The sequence below is a fragment of the Lygodium microphyllum genome, chromosome 16 (genome assembly GCF_053477565.2).
Source record: "Lygodium microphyllum isolate KBCC chromosome 16, Lygodium_microphyllum_v1.1.10, whole genome shotgun sequence".
Taxonomy (NCBI): Eukaryota; Viridiplantae; Streptophyta; class Polypodiopsida; order Schizaeales; family Lygodiaceae; genus Lygodium; species Lygodium microphyllum.
The window spans coordinates 23,240,914-23,258,804 of NC_141150.1; the positions used below are offsets into that span (position 1 = coordinate 23,240,914).

The 17,891-nt window shown below is 39.2% G+C and overlaps 1 protein-coding gene across 2 annotated transcripts; it reads left to right on the forward strand.

Annotated features, from left to right (window-relative positions):
* Positions 1–238: 238 nt before the first annotated feature.
* On the forward strand, positions 239–2,370 carry LOC148022622 (chaperone protein dnaJ 49-like). Of its 2 annotated transcripts, XM_087695584.1 has the most exons (3): positions 239–396; positions 506–722; positions 1,043–2,370. In XM_087695584.1, the coding sequence occupies exon 3, from the start codon at positions 1,140–1,142 to the stop codon at positions 2,223–2,225; it is 1,086 nt and encodes a 361-aa protein (XP_087551710.1). In that variant the 5' UTR covers positions 239–396; positions 506–722; positions 1,043–1,139; the 3' UTR covers positions 2,226–2,370. The 2 variants fall into 2 exon arrangements, with proteins under 2 accessions (XP_087551710.1, XP_087551709.1); XM_087695583.1 differs by lacking the exon at positions 506–722.
* Positions 2,371–17,891: the final 15,521 nt, after the last annotated feature.

Below are 17,891 nucleotides of genomic sequence, written 5' to 3' on the forward strand. Positions count from 1 at the left end.
GCTAGGAACCTGGTCTCTCCCTCACAAGAGCTCATGATGCTGGCCTCTACCTGCATCTAGCTAGGTATGTGGTCCTTCCCTCGTAGAAGCTCATGATATTATCGTAATTCACAATGTGGAGTTTAAGTGGGAATTTATCCATAACTCCTTGTTGATACACGACTTTACTACTTTGATAAGAATAATGAAATGCACATTAGAAAGAAAACTATGGTCGAGATTGATAGGAGATTGTAAGTATAAATGTTAACATTTGGGTCGATCATGTATACGTGGCCTTGGAGTTAAGATCAACGCTGTGTAGAAAGGAGGCAGAGAGACAGCAGGGTCTCCTTCCACTGCGAGCCAGACCCGCAGGCCCGGCGCAAGGGTTTCTCCGCTCGCCTTCCGTCACAGGTATGCCTCCTCTTTCCCTCACTCTCGCTTTACCAGTGCATATGTTAGCGCAAACGCGTTTTCTAGGGTTTGGATTGCGTCCTTCATGCCATCGATTCTGTGCGCACAGGTCCCCGCTTGCATGAATCTGATACTCTCCGATTTAGCCGAACCTTAGCTGCTAGGCGATCGGCCTGCAGAAGAGGCGGACACGTTCTCAAATCTGGTGCTTCTAGGGTTCTTATAACCTTTTAGGGCCTGTTTTCTTTGGCTGTAAGTCCAATAAGCGATGCCGTTGATTATTGGTGGCACAATGTTATATCAGATCTCGTGGACATTGATGTGTGGTAAGAATCCCCAGCCGTGGCCGTAAACTCAATTGGTTAGGTGGAATTTCAATGATTAGCTTATGCAAGCGATGGTTGACCCTAGCAAATATGCGGAAATTATAGTGTTAATCTGTGGCTATAGGCTCTATCGTTAGCGTCAGTTGAAGCAGTCTTTAGTGATTAGTTCATTTACTCAATGCTTGACTACAGTCAATTGTATATACATGGAATATTAGTGCGTTTGTTGCTCTGATGTATGCAAGCACACAAGTTTTACTTGTTGGATCATCAGGATGCATTCAAAGCTATGTCTGATGTTACTGGCACTGGTGTGACAGCTGAAGGTGACAGTCAAAGGGGTTCTTTCTGCACTGCCTTGACTTGCAAATATTGGCACCCAGTCGAACACTGTTTACACTACTAATCCCTCTGAGCATGGACGGCAATAAAGATGCAGCACAGAAGTGTTTGGACATTGGGAACAAAGCTCTAAAGGATGGGGATAAGACTCGAGCTTACAGGTTTCTGGTCAAAGCACAGCGGTTGGATCCTGGTCTGTCTTTGGAAGGTATACTGTCTTCCTTGTCAAAAGAGGTTGACGAACAAGGGAGTACTGCACCAGAGGCGCCATCACAAAATGATCAGGGTAGTGAAGCAAGCAGCTCTAGTATGAGTGCAAGTGCTGATAATGGTGATTCAGTTCCACAGGCAGCTTCTGATTTTAATGCAGAGCAAGTTGACATCGTGCGGCGTATTCGGAAAACAAAAGACTATTACCAGATTTTGGGGTTGGAAAAGGATTGCTCAGCTGAGGAGGTTCGGAAAGCTTATAGGAAAGTATCTCTAAAGGTTCATCCAGACAAGAACAAGGCACCAGGAGCGGATGAAGCTTTCAAGGCTGTCTCCAAGGCATTTGCTTGTCTGAATGATCCTGAAGGTAGGAAACGGTATGATCAGTTTGGTCCAGAGGAGGCTCATGATACAGTTCAGCAAAGAGTTTTCAGACGTCGCACCAATGGTGTCTATCATGAGGAGATGTTTGATCCTAATGAAATATTCAATTCCTTTTTCTTTGGCACACCGTATGCAAGCAACGGCTTTCAACGGGCACATTTTGTCAGAACTCATAGGCCAGCTGGGCAACAAGCTGGTACAAGAGAAGTTCAGTTTGGTGGTCTGCTAAATCTGTTACAACTGCTTCCTATACTTGCCTTGTTTTTCCTAAGCTATTTCCCGTTTTCGCGGCCTGTTTATAGTCTAGAGCAAGTTTCTCCATATCAGTTCCAGTACCATACCAGGGAGCATTCAGTGCCCTTCTATGTAAAGTCTCAAGACTTTGATCAAACTCATCCTCCAGGAAGTCAAGCTCGCAGGAGCGTAGAGGCTCAAGTCGAAAGAGATTATACGCAGATTTTAGGGCACAATTGTCAGAGAGAACTGACTTTGCGAAGCTGGAATCCTTCCTTGAAGACACCTCATTGTGACAGGTTAAGGCAATTTCAGCGTTTTCATGTGTATTAAATTTTCTTTAAATGTATTAAAGAACACACAGGTGCACTTGTTTTCCAATTTTTTTTGAAATTACCATCTCCGATGCCATAGTTCATGTGATGAACAGGCATTTGGTAATATTTCCACCTTAAAGCTAGTCTTCCATTTCTCATCATTTGCTTTAAGAGATGCTCTGATAATTTTACACTTGTGGTTGTTTCTGTTCTCCTGATATTGGGGGGAACCTTAGGACTCAGGGTGATTCACTGCTTTAGAGTCCAGTTTACTAAGCTTTTTAGTAGTCTGTTTGCAAAAACTGAAGGAAATACGGGTTCATTGCTGCTCTATGTTAAAGTGGTAAAAGTTTGAAGTAGTTTCTAATTTTTACGGGCATCTTTAAGACTGTCACTGTGCACAGTGCTATGCCCAGGATCTGTTTATGTAGCATGTTGTTTTCTGCACATGGCCGAAGGCACACTGTTTACTTGCATCAGTCTCAACCATGAGGTAGCAGGTCACATCATCTAAATTTGCTACCAGCCTGCATCAGTGTAGGAGTTTTTTCAAATTGTTATTATGCACCTGTGCTGGCATTCATGGGATCTGTTTGGGGTTTTCTAAGGGTATAGTGCTTTGTCTTAGCTTGACAAATTTGGTAGATAATATTTCAGACCTGTATTTTCTCAGTTAAACCTTGGGAGCTTTCACAAACTACAAGAGACATGAGATTTGACTATAAATCACTATGCTCTTAATATCCATATGAGGTTGGAAGGATAGAGGAGTTAAAATGCAAATGATCAATTAGTAGCATCTGTAAGCTACTTGACAATGTGTTGTTTAGAGTAGTATTGTTCACAACACTGCATGAAGTATCCTTTAGAATTCCCTCTTCTGTTTGACTGGCATAACAGTGAATTTTAAGATTCATGCCCAGTTGTGTTTATATCTGCCACATGCTTCCTTTCTTGCTGGGCATGTGTGTTTTGCCTCTAGTTTATGAGCAACCTTTTTAAGTGTCTAGTATCTTAGCTATAGTTCAAGCAAGGTAAGGAACACATTTAGTTGTGAAGGCTGCAATTTTGTATTTTTTAAATAGAGTTTATTATAGAATAGATATGTATTTGCAATAGTAGCTCCTTGATAAGTTGAAGTCAAGGTCTTTGTGATTTGCTCTTGGAAAAAGGAATATGTTTTGTTTATTGAGAGGGAAGATGCGAGTGAGTTTGATATTGTATTGTATTCTTATTGTTCAATTGCATCCGTGTTAATTTAAAGTGTGAATAGGCCCTTGACGTCTTGTGGTGGATTTGGAAAAAGGGTTAATTACATTAGGAATGAAAACTTTGTGAAGGGCCAATTGTAGAGGAACCAACATTTGTGTTCTTCTTTTCTCTTGTCTCGCGTGCGGCTATGGAGGATGGAGCTTAAAGGTGAAGGCTTGAGGATGCTCGAGCTCGCATTACGAATCATGGAGCTTACCGGGTTCCTTGAGGGAGGAGGTTGCTCATTTAGGCATCAAGGTAAGCTCACTACACCCCTATAGGATCGAAGGTGCATCGGCTAGGTGAGAGATAGCCATTTGTGCTCACTTGAAACCCTTGAAAGAATAAGTAGTCCGTAGGTTTTGGCGGTTGAGCGTGAGCTCCCATTACATTTTGATTCCATTGTCGGGGGTTATAGAAGAGAGTTGACGTTAGTAGGTAAAATGTAGTTAAGGGTCCTCTTATACAGCAATGTTTTAAGGCGGTACATTCATGATCATACTTGTGGTTGAGCTTTATGAATCAATCTTCTTCAGTTATTGCAGGTATCTGTTGCTTCTTTGAGAGTTATGTTCTTGGTTTTGTTTTTGGTGGTTCTCATAGTCTCCTATGTTGTTAGATTTGTCTTTCATTTTGTTCTCTTCTTTGTTTTATTTGTTGTTGTCAAGACAATGTTTGAGCCCTAATATAGGTCTCAATAGTTAGTGTTGTGGGTTTCATATTCTTGTTGGCCTCTATGGTCTTACTTTAGCCCATAGTTACGAGGGGGTCCTTGGTAGGGTATGTCATAGTCAAATACAGAGTACAACTCTAGATGTTGGCAAAGGCTTGGTCAAGGTTTGATTTAGGCTCAAAGCAATGATTGTGGGGTTGGCTTCTAGGAGACTTGGTTTGGCATTTAAGGTTTGAGCCTTTTGGTTCCTCCTTGTCTTAGTTAGTACTTTTATTTAGTCTTAAATGAATGCAAATGTCATTTTTCAAACCCAACATCACTCAAAAGAATATGAAAACAAGTGAATGATGAAGTTCTACACGTCCTAAGAATTCTATTTCACATTTAGGATACATATTATGGAGCAAAAGGGGAGGCAATGGTTTATAACAACTACAACAACATATTTTACAGCTTGAATGCCTTACAATCATACTCTATTCAATTATTTGAGGTGACTCCAAATAAAATGAGATGGTGTTCTAAAATTTGTAGTTAAGCTTGATAAGTGTTAGATTATGAAGGACACAAAGTTGGAATGGGTTACATCACCTTGAAGAACAAGGCACTTGATCCAACACTTTCAAGGCAAAATCGACAAAGGTTTATTTATTCAATCTCAGAACAATGTATTCTCTCTAAGGTTCTTTAAGGCAAGTAATATACTTATATTGGAAGTTTACTTATGCTAATGGTATTGTTGTATCACATGCTCATAATAATATGTGTGTATTCTAGGTTATGTTTGAGAATTTCAAAACCATGAATTGGATTTTTCATAAACAAAAATCCTATATATTTCATAATTATGAAAATTCTTACTAAAATAGTATGCCTAATACTATCTGCTTTTTATATTGCCATTGTATTTGTTACAATATAGGCATGGGAATTCACCTTTAGCAAGGGCATATGAGAGCTGATGGATGTAAATGGACTTAAGGGGCAGGGGAAACTCTAACCTTAGTTAGGCAGAGGCTATATAAACAGCCTATGGGTCACTATCAAGTGTGAGATAAGAGTGTATCCAAGTTGTACTTTGAGCAACTTAGTAAACAAGATTTTGTTTTTGTACTTTGACCTTCTATCTCCCTCTTGTGCACACTTTTCTTGCTGCAACTCTGGTTTTCCACATGGTATCAGAGTATCCTCTGATCCTTTCAGCTTTCTTAAATCTCAGTCTTACTAAGTGCACAGGAAAATTTTCATTAGCTTGATCCCTTGACCTTGGAGGACTTGGGGAAGCCAAAGGAGAGCATTTCAGCTACTGGCTTCAGCTAAGAACTTCTTTCTTGACACAAGGCAACCAGTCCTGGCACATCAAAGAGTAACATTGGGCAGCGTGGAAGACAACATTGGGGAAATCGTCAGATTGGCGTAGTTCTGAACAGTTGGGCAGCTCGTATGGTAGCGCGGCCTGTAGTAGGCACAATGATGGCGGCGACCATGGGGCTTTGATAGCTCCCTGAGTGGGCCACAAGCTTGAAAGCTTGACCTTCTAGTTTTTTTTCATCTTCTGTTGTCACTAACAATGATTTTAATCACTGAGTTATCTCTTCCAGAGTCAGTTACTAATTTGGGAACTCCACTTTAGAGGTTCTTTCACTTGGTAGGGCATCACTAAGCTCATCAAAGATCGACATCTACCATCTCTAGAAGCATAAAATAAGAGATAAGTGCTTGTAAGCACTAAAGCACATTGCTCAATCATTTTGCTGATGCTGGTATTTACTCAATCTAAGTTTGTCTTCAAAAAATTAAAATCATTAAGTGCTCTACTTCATTTTTGTAAGGCTATGTGTACAACTATAAACACATAGATCATCCTATCCTAAACTTGTGTTGCTTGCTGCATATCATGTGTGGTTTCTTTCAAATACCTTGGTCAATAAGATGAGTGTCATTGTACTCTCCTCAGAATCATTAGCAACAAGCATTGAAATCATAGATCGTCCTTGTCCAGCACAAGGTTCATTGACTAAAACATACCACAAGGAGGAGCCAAAAGTCCAGTCTAGGTTCACATCATTGAAGCCTAAAAAGACCATTAAATCTCGGAAGAAGATTGCACATAAGAAAGGACCACCAAAGTCATATTTTGAAGTACTACATATGTATGATTTTCAGCCTTTCTCTTCATTGCAATTTTGAATATGAATTGTTTGTAACAGTGTCCTTGATTTGCTTTCGCATTCATTGGCAAGTTTGTAAGGGACTAGACACTGTCCTTGTCTTAGCAAGTGGTAAGACTTTCCCAATGGCCACAACCTATGCTGATGTCTGCCCTCAAATTCGTAAATTTGACGCATGTACTTATCAAGTATAAGATGATGGAGAGAGGGTATTAGCCTCTCATTCAAGGCACTAGAGGTGTAAACTCTGCAAATCTGGTTGATGTAGAGGATGACCAATGTGCCCAATCAATCATAATGTTACATTTAGATGAGTCCTTGATTCATCATGTTGATCAACTGAATACTGCTAAAGAAAAATGGGATGAGGTTGAAAAGCTCTATGGAGCCACTGGTAAAAATACTAAAATCTTCCTTAAAATTGAATCCTTTAGCTTGGAATATAGATTAGGAGAAGACTTGGAAAAATTCATTTCTCACATGAAGGGTCTCATGGCACAACTGGCCTCAGTACAAGGTCCAATCCATAAAGAGGATGCTATTGCTATTCTCCCAAAAGCTGTGAAGAAGGTTTTTCCAACCCTTGTGACTACCCTAACTAATATCCCAAACCCAACTTTGGCAAGTACCATCTAGTCTTGTCTGGATGAAGAGAAGAGAAATCATATTGAAGGAACGTCAGCAGTCACTTTCTATGAGCAAGTGTTAGTTCATACTGCTGCAACTCTGGTTTTCCACAAGAATCACCTCCAACAAGGTGATAATATTGATTTCGGTAGCATGAAGAGAGAAAGCTTGAATCTATATGGTGGCATGATGAGAGAAAGATTGCATTTGTAGCCTATCTTACTGCTACAGTCGGATGCCTATCAAGATTGAGGGAAATCTATTTAAATAGAAGGGCTTCAATACGATCAATTTGGGTGAGGCAATTGGAGATTCATGCCCAAAAAAAACCATTGGTGTATGGAGTTGCAAAAATGTCATGTAGGAGTAAGCAAGATTCTTATGAACATAACTATAGGGGAACATAACTATAGGAGTAAGCAAGATTCTTATGAACATAACTATAGGGGAAAAGAGAAGTGCCCACCCTATCTATGATAATATGTATCATAGTAAACCTTACAAGTTTTTGTGTCTATAGGAAAATCAAGAGAGACTAAAGGGACTACATAGTGTTGTGTAGAGAGGAAAGGTTTGAGAGTGCATGGTCACATCACAACCCATCATAAATTAAGACAATAAATGTGTGTGTGCTGCATGTGCGTATGCATGCAGGCATGTACACGTGTGTGTGTGTGTGTGTGCAAACAAACAAAGAAATGAGTATAACGACCTTATACAAGAACAACATAAGTATTGAAACTGAAGGCCTTAACTTTCTAACTTGCAAAAATGGGCATGACATAGCTCTATAGTACTACACCAAAGTAGCATTACTCTAAGAAAAACATAGAATCACAAATAATATTGGATATTAACAAATGCAAATGAAATACATACAAACAAAAACTTGCAGGTTGTTTTCATTTAAAAATCTTCTACCATACCAACAACAACAGAATGATCAAACATCATTGCAACAATGATGATTATTTAGAATTCTTTTGGTCCTTATTTGACACGTGATTATTTTTGGATTCCTTTACTAATTTTGCAAGGCAATGGATCCTCTACATTGTTTGGCTTTGTGTCTAACAAAGTTTTGGGAAGCTCAATTAAGTCTAAATAAGTGTGCCTTTTTTGTGATATAAAGTGGCATGTTGTTGGGGCATATTATTTTCAAGAGCTATGGATTCAACAAGGGTCATCATCTTTAATATGCACAACTTGCATCTTATCTTGAAGAAGTGGGTTATTTACATGAAAAATAAAATTGAATTGTTGATCTCTTAGATTTTTCTTTGATGGGCAATCTCAATGTGCCTTTGGAGATTCCAAGAAGAGATTTTGCATTGGTGTCTCTTCTAGTCCCAAATAAGTCAAAGGGCATCGATTGGGCCTTAACATGGAGGGTGTCTAGACAACCTATTTCTCAAGGGAAACAAGATCATGGTCAATGATGTTTGTGTGTCCAATAGTATGATTTGTCTCAAGTATGGTAACTCATTAACGACAATCATTCATGCAAAAAGGGGGACATATTCTTGCATGCCATGTGATGAAGATTTTCATCTCTTTGTTGATTAATTCCTCAAAGAATGCTTCTCTTTCTTCGATATCTTATTAGAATTTGTGTGCTTTTTGTTATTCTTTCCTTCTACTATTTCTTTTTGCATAGTTAGTTGGTTTGCCTTGGGCCATGCTAGCCATAGCTATGTAGGTCATATTTGAGCGTGTGCAAGCCCTCAAGAATGAAGCTAAGTGTGATTAAGGTGGTTGGTAAGAGGTATGTACTTCTAATGAATCTTATATTTGATGTGATTGCCTTGGATCTGCTAGTAGCTTCTCTACCCTAATGGTTGGTTTCAAGTAGTGTATTACATGCACTAGTCACTTATCCATAATAAGAATCGTTCATTTATGGAGCAAGAATCCTTGAAATGGTGAGTTTTGTTAACAAATGTTAGCACTATTTGCTAGGTAACAAGTTCTTCTTTTGTGTGGATCATTCAACTTTGCTCTACTTGGTGAACAAGCCTAATTTATGGATAAGTTGGCTTGATCAATTTCCATTTTTGAAGGATATGATTTGTGACCATTCATTGCCTTGGCTCTAAGCACTTTATTGACATTCACCTACCTTGGATTTTGAAGAGAACGTTGATAGGTTTTTGAATGATCTTTTAAGTGCCCCATTATTTTAGATGCTTTCCTTGGATGGCTCTATTCTCTCCTCCTTTTGATCTTCCTCCTAACCTTAAGCAACATCATACAGATGTTGTTTTGTCTTCTCTTTCGAATTTCATGGCCCATTAGACACCATCAAGGTAACTACATCAAGTGGTTACACCTCAATCAAAGTGGTCATAAGTATCTTTTGTCAGTAGATAAGGTTTGGGTTTTTGGTTTCTAACTTGGATGATTTAGTTTTCTTCAATTTTTATTGTCAAGCATTAGGGGATATTTGGACTCAAGTTTGGGACTTTTAGTTTTAGAGAGAGAAATCCTCTCAACCAATAGGGGGAGAGCTACAATTCTAGTAAAATAAGGCTTTTCAATGTCAAAGTCTTTTATCTCATATTTAATGATTTTTGAAATAAATCATTTTTGACGTTTTTTTGGAGCAAAAATTAGTGGAGACACAAACTACGAGCGGTATTTTACAATGCACCATCAAGCATGACAAGATATGGATCTCTCAAGTCTCTTTCACTCCTAACTCTAGATAGCATAGAGTGGCCAATTTTGGACTTGAAATCATAGTGAATATTTTAGGTTAAATATCTATGGAGATATTTAAAGATATTTGCAATCTAATGTAGCAAATCAATAGGTGAAGATCATAGTCTTTATATCATTACATGTTTTCATGGACTTCTTTTATGATAAAAAAGTTTGAAAAACATAATTAATGTTCATATGAAAATTGGAAAAATGCATGGACTTCTTAGATCAAAGTTGAGATACAAAAGAAGTGCGTGGGATTATGTCTAAATTACAATGAAAATTGATTGTTTATAAATATATGATTGCATTACAAAATGTAATTTTGACTTTCTTTTACATGAGATGGCATTATGTGGATGGAAAGCTTGTAGCAATTGATCAACACTTGCAAAATGACATTGATAATTCTATGATGATATAGAGGTTTGGTTAGAGGATGACCTCTTAACTATGCTAAGTGTAAGGGTAAACATCTCCTTACGTCAAGTGCAAATGGACCTAGAAAATAAGTATCCATATTGCTTATTCATTCAAGTGCAATGGTTACAAGGTAAATAGAGTATGTAATCCTAAATTGTATAGCATTGTCGAAGATAGATGCCTTTTTATTTTCTAATAATACTAATCATGGTGAACCTTATATGCAGGTAACCCAAAGAAAAGAGAGGAATACTTTATGTGGGGACGATCACAAAACAAGTTTTCCTATTGCCACAACCTATCTAATAGGAATATGCAATAGTTGTAATAATAAGGACAAAATGCAATACAAAAATAATTTAATTCTATTATCAATGATATCATTTGATTACAAGACAATGTTTTATATACAATAAGGCAACTTTTGATGTGTATACAAATTCATGGCATATTTATCGTCTTTGCATTCTTTCTACATAGAAACTCTCAAAATTGTCGTTACTATTCCCTACCTCATCTCTTGGTTCCACATCATCCAAATGTACAATATTGAGATCGGATTCAATCCTTTTGACTTCTCTTGGAGGTGGATGAGGTGGCAAAGGTGCATAGGCAAGTGATATCAAGACATTTCTATGTGTAGTGCAATTGACTAGATTCTCAACCATCTTTGCTCTAAAATAGAAGAATGTCATCATTCTTGTAATTTTTCAAATGATCTCATTGCATAAAATTGTACAAAATGAGGCCAACTGTAAATTCATTAACACTATGGTAATTTAATTTAAGAAAAATTAAACTTACGTAGCTCGTTTGGATCCTAAATAGATGCTCTAAGAGCAATTTGGCATTGTAGCAAACTCTCCATCCATAGCTATGAATTTCACCTTGCTTTGGCACTCTACAATTGGCTATATGTATATTCTCTAGCATATCGTTGTCTTGGGGTGATAGCCTCAAAGACTTTGATAAGTTTCTCAATATATCTACTTTGATAAAGGAAGAAACTACTAGTACCTCTCTTTCTTTCTTCCCCCTCCCTCTCATGGGTTTAAGGAACTTACTTCTTCACATTATCATGATATCCATAGGTTGAGTTGGCTAGAAAGCATCTCTTTGTCGTGATATTGACTACTAAGCCCCAATGAGATCTACAAGGCGAGGAGGACAACAAAATTACCAAAAAAAAGAGGTTTAAGATACTTTAAAAAAAACCTGCCAAATAGTTTTGCACTTTCCATGGTATGCCATCACAAGATATTGTAGGAGATCTAAGTTGCAATCTGTGTACCATGGGCATATATCCACAAGGGATGTCCTCTCTTAAATCAAGACCATGGATAGCAGGGAGTCTAGGACAAGCACCTTGTCTTGTTGATGAAATGGTAGATTGACAATAATTAAATTGCAAAATTTAACAAACAATAAGTTTCAAGCCACTTTATACTAAGAAAAGCATGCAAAATTTTCCAACTATTATGAATCACGAAATATACCTTAAGACATAATATATTACATGATCATTGACCTCCTTATGGAGGTTTGCAAGTACCAAAATGTCGTCCTCTTCGAAATGGATGGTAATCAAGTCTTGCTCTACTGATGCAGTGTTCATAGAGGTAGTGGGATGTCAAAAGATGGACCAAGCATATCGAGGGTCTCATGGTTCAGCTTGTGCAAACTAATGTGCCTCTCATGAATCTCACTGATCACATTACTAGCACTGGTCTCGCTGGCCTCTGCCTCACACGTCTCCCTTTTTTCTTGGCTTGTCACCCTTTGATCTTTTAGCCTCATTTAGTGGGATTGTGAAGGTTCTCTTGTGATGTTAGTCACCTTCCCCTTCTTACTTCTTCTAAGGGGAGGGATTTCCAAAATCCCCTTCATTTTCTATCACAAAATACCATCCATGCTCAATAATTTGTCATATCCAAACCTCAAAAAGTGAAGGCATGTGAAGTCTCTTGGCATAACAATAACTTTGTCCATGTGAGATGCAAGTATATAAGAATCTCACCTACAATGTATCCTAGGAATTCTAACTCCTTCACTGCAAACTCACATTTAAGGGTTTGGAAGACGAGGTAGACCCCAAGAAAGTCAATGCAGTGAAGAATTGGCTAGTACTAAAGACTGTTAAAGAAGTTCGGGAAGGTTCACTATGTTTTGTAGAAGACTCACCAAAGATTACAATATGGTAACAGTCCCACTATCCCACCTAACCAAATAAGACAAAAATTTCACATGGAGGGATGTGCAACAAGCAAGCCCTTTAAATTCTCCATGAATGCATCCAATTGAGGCATTGCGGGAGTGTTGATGCAAGATGGGAACCTTGTAGCTTATGAATCCAAGAAGTTCACAAACACATAAACTAGGAGCACACATGAGAAGGAAATGCTAGTAGTAATTCATTGCCTTAGAAAATGGAAGCACTATGTACAAGACAAACACAAAGTTGTATTTAGAGACAACATATCACTCAAATACTTCTAGTCCCAACCCAAGTTGCATGCCAAACAAGCCAAATGGCTCGACTTCCTGACAGAGTTTTACTTGGAAATCAAATACAAGTTAAGGTCCACAAAAAGATAGTAGACGCACTAAGTCACAGGGATGATTTGAAATATGTGAGTGTGGAAAATAGCAACTTCCTCGAGTTACTAAAAGTGGCTTTAGAACATGACAAAAAATTGCACAAAATCACAGAAGAAGTCTATGTTGAAGGGACACCACATGGCATGTATACCCTAGAAGGAGAGAATTATGTTTGTAGGCAAGGGATTGTACATTCCAATAGTGTGGAGTTGAAGAAAATCGTACTACATGAAGTGCATGATGGGAAGTTAGGGGGACATAAAGGCCAAAGCAAGTCATAGACTCTGTTAAGACTTGTCCCACTTGCCAACTAGTGAAAGCATCATGCTCTAAGCCAGCTGGTTTACTTCAACCAATGCTAGTACCTAGCTAGCCATGGGACGTCATTAGCATGAATTTTATTGTGGAACCTCCCGAATCCCATGGCTATACCATCATCTTTGTAGTGGTGGACTATTTTTTCGAACAAGCCCACTTTATACCCTCCAAGGGGCCTCCAGGCCACCGTTGAATGCTAAGGAAATACACCACCTCTTCTTCACACATGTCTTTGAGTTACATGGGCTACCATTAGCCATTGCATATGATTGAGATGGTCACTTCATGAGTGACATGTGGAAGGAAATCTTTGAGACTTTGGAAACACATCTGAGATTCTCATCATCCTTCCACCCCGAAACAGATGGGCAAACAAAAAGAGTGAACAAAGGCATTGAAGACTTTCTCACAAGCTATGCCAGGGTGGAAAAAAATACTGGGTCTTGTATCTTAATGTGCTTGAGTTCCACTACAATAATTCCATCCATTCAGTAACAAGTTACACACCCTTTGAGCTAGCCACCAGGAAAGAAGTCATCATACCCTTAGCCTCCTTAGCCTCAAGAGCTACCAAAGCCAAAGATCAAGATGTAAAACACTTCTTGAAGAAGAGAGAGAGAAATGCAGTAGCCAAAGATCAAGATGTAGAACACTTCTTGAAGAAGTAAAGAGAGAGAAATGCAGCAGCCAAGCAGAGTTTAAAAAGGAGAAAAATCACCATGATTGAACATGCCAACAAGAAACGCAAGGCAATCCTCTTCACCAAAGGAGACATGGTTCTCGTCAGTTCCAAGTATATGTCCCTTCCAAAGAATATGAGCCCCAAGTTCAACCATCAATACTGTGGCCCTTACCACATCACCCAAATTCTGAATGAGGTCACCTACAAGCTAGACCTACCAAAAAGCATCTGCATACACAATGCCTTCCATGCATGCCTTTTGCATAGGTTTTACCTTGACAACCAATGGGGGGACACATTTCATTGCTTCATTCCAATGGCCCCTTCAAAGTAGAAGCAATCCTTCAACACTAGGAACACAAAGGTTACCTTGAGTACCTCACCAAGTGGAAAGGGCACCCTCTCAAATAAGCCACTTGGATCTTGGAAGTGGAGGCCTGCGAACATGGAAACGAGTCCTTTGCTACTTGGCTCAAGGAGAATCTCACCAATACTTACAATGTACCTTGAGTTAGCACTTAGCTTACCATAGGACTTGCAAAGCCTCCACTCCTCACATGTAATTGAGTTAAGGGTGGAATGGCATGACAACAACAATAAAAAAATTGAGTCTAAATGGGCAAACACTAGCCAGCTTGATAGGAAAAGTTGTGTTAAGACACCCTAGTCATAGTGGGGCAAACACTAACCAAGTTTATAGAAAAGGCTACATTCAGTCCTCACTATTGCATCATCCTAGGTCGACAAACACTAACTAGCTTGACAGAAGGAGCTATGTTGAGTCAATAAGCACTACTCTTAGATTATTGAGCATAACAATCCATTTTGTGGGGGTGAGTGTAAGGGATTTATGGCTATATCATGGCTGCTGCCAGAAACACCTCTATAGGGAGTAGTAGAAATATGGGCCCTACTTAATTTCCACTCTACATGTGATTCCCTATACCTAGTGGTGAACCCTCACATGTGTAGCATCACAAAGGTGTAGTCCTGGGATGTGCCTATGTTGTAATGTTTTTTTCATTGAATAATACAAGAGTATACTTGCTCTCAGATATTGTGTTACCGATCTGTGTCATGTTGAGTGAGTGATTAAGTGCATGTACATTACCGGGGGGGGGGGTCCCAAAATCTCGAGAATCCCCCCTTACAGTTTAGGTTTGAGGGTGTACCACACAACGCGGAGGAGGGAGGGATCCAAAATCCCAATGACCCTCCCTATGCTATTCAAGTCCAATGATGTACTGCACAATGTCAGGGGGGGTTTCAAAATCTCAAGGACCCCCCCTCACATTGTTCAAGCTCCCCTTTCCCTCCCTAGTAGGGGTGTATTGCTACAACATAAGAGGAGGGTCCCAAAATATTGAGGATCCCCCCTTGCATTGTTTGGGGTCTATGGGGGTGTAACGCACAACACAAGGGGATCCAAAATCTCGAGTATCCCCTTTCGTGTTGTTCGGGTCCCCCCTTCCTCACTCGTAGGGGTGTATCACACAATGTGAGGGGGGAGTTTTGAAATCTCTCTCGAGGACCCCTCCTCACATTGTTCAAGTCCTAGGGGTGTACTGCACAATGCAAGGGGGTTTTCAAAATCTCGAGAAACCCCCTTCACGTTTTTTGGATCCCCCCTCTTGCGGGGGTATACCACACACAATGCAAGGGGGGAGTAGAAATCTTGAGGATCCCCCCTCCCAGTATTCAAGTCTGGGGAATGCATCGTACGAAACGAGGGAAGGGGGTCTAAAATATTGATAACCCTGCCTCGTATTGTTCGAGTCTCCCCTTGTGGGGTTGTACTGCACAATGTAGGGGGGTCCACTTTGAGAAGGAATAACATAAAGATGGCTTCAATTAATGAGAAAAAAGAGGTTGAGGAGGATGATGGTGATATTCTTGCAGCTCTACTACTCACCTTTTCTATGGGGTGAAAGACAAATGTGTTCTCTTGTTTTATATCCAAGCCCTTTTTACCATTAGGGAGGACTAGTGCCTAGCTATCATTGCACAAAATATTGAACTAGATTTTAACTTTATTGTTCTAAACTAGGATAAGTATTTGCTTGTGGATTCAAATGTCAAGGATATAGAATACTCCTCCATAACAATGACTTTGACCATGATCTACAAGGTAATGCTTTGATACAAGTTAACTCTTCCTTTAAAGGAAGAGTTCAAAGTAACACATGAAATTGAATGTATCTCACTTGAAGAGATCAAATAAGGACTTGATTCCCAAGTCCTTGCAAATTGGCCAATTAAGAATCCAAATATAGAGCGAGGAGTTGTTACTTTCAAATGAAAATCCAGAGATTTGTTTCACAAGTAATGTTCATTTGGATATCATATTGATTTCTATAAGAATTTCACTATAATTCACTAGGTGTGTTTAATTATTTTCAGCTTTTTGTATATGAGGATAGATTCATTGGGTTGTGCAACTAGCAAATGGAAGGGAGGTTTAGGAAAGGACTCTACCTTGGGCCACTATATCAAATATGTCACCTTTCTAAGCTTTGTTTTTTTCCATCATAAGTTTTCAAGGGACAATGCAAAATTCCCTCTTCTTATATTGAGAACCCTCTCAAGTTATCTTGGAGGGTATCCTATTAGTAGGTGGAATGTGGAGAAGATAATATTTTTGGAAAAACAAGAAGCATCATGGCAAACAACACTTAGTGTGTGCAACATTTGACATGATGAATATTATTAAGGATCCAAATGTGCTTGTAAAATATGGAAAAAGGCACCTACTTAGAAGTAGATCAGTTCCAAAAATTGATGACCAAGCTTTAAAAGAATTAGAGAAACAATTACATAATGAAGCTGTGCCATCTTCAAAGAGGCCAAAGTAGAGGAGTGAAATTGAGCATCATATTGTTACTTTGTTGGGTGTAAAGGCCCTTTACATGCTCTCCCGTGTATATATTAATTACTTCACACATGTGAACCCACCCTAATAGGTGTAAGTGTATTGTATCCTAAGTATAAATACATTCTTTCATTCTTTGTGTGTACCACACTGGTACACACCCATCCAATGACTCACTCTCACTCTATCACTGTCAAACACTCTTTAGCTTTGGGTCATTGAACTTCTTGATCACTGTGTCTACTCTCAGCTCATAGCTCTCTCTCTCTCTCTCTCTCTATTTGCTTCAGTTTTGCCTATGCCAACTAGTATCAGAGCCAATGGCTCACACAAGCTATTGAGAGGTACACCAACAGGCGTAACAGTCTCGTGGATTGTTGAGGAGCAAGCGACATGTGGCGAGTAGACGAACATGTAAGAAAAAAACGATAGGTGACTACTGGTCAGGTGCAGTCGATGGCAGACTGAAGATAGATCAGACGGACTATGTGATAGGTGACAAGGCGACCTGAATAGAGCTCAAGTCAAACAGACTGCGTGACAGGTGACGAGGCAACTTGAATGCCGAACTGCATGACGACCGACGGGGGCTGCAAGACGACCTCTGTGTGATGGGACAGAAAGGCTTCCACATGACTAGTAGAGGCAGAAGGTCAACGGCCTATTTTCTTTGATTTACTTCATCTTATTTTCCCCTTTATACTAGGTGTTCATGCATACAAGCATAGTGTGCAAATTTGTGCAAATCTGTGTCTTAAAATTTGGGGCTTTTCCCAAATTTGGTGCCTGACACATTTTGCAGTGATCTTTGGACCATAAATTGCAGACATTGAGTGCACATGCCTTTAAATTTTTTCGGGATTCTCAAATGCAAGTTAAATTTTTGATTGGATGAGCCAAATTCTTGGAAATTGTGTAATGTTGGACCCCAAAATTTGGGGCTTTTGCAGAAATCGTGAAATTTCTGCAACATTAGCCTGCACTTAATGTTCGAGATGATGTATTTATGCGATTGGAGCAGATTCATTGTAGAAATTTTGGGGCTTTTCACATTGGTGATGTATTTTTGAGTCGTGTTGAGATTGGACAGTGAAATTTGTAGTAGATTCAGTGCTGAGTGGGAGTTTTCAGAGTTTTGGATGCTTCAAATGTTGAAAAAGGGTAGCTTCTCTTGGTACGTGCATTGTTGAATACTCATTATGCAGTGAAACAGTGGTAAATACAACATTTGGGTCATTGCATTTGGGAATTTTGGTGATGTACTATTGGAGTGGGAGCTATCCTTAGTGTAAATGTATCGGATTTGATTAGTGCACATGATGTAATCAGTACTTGAGATTGAAATTTGCACCTAAACATTTGTTTCT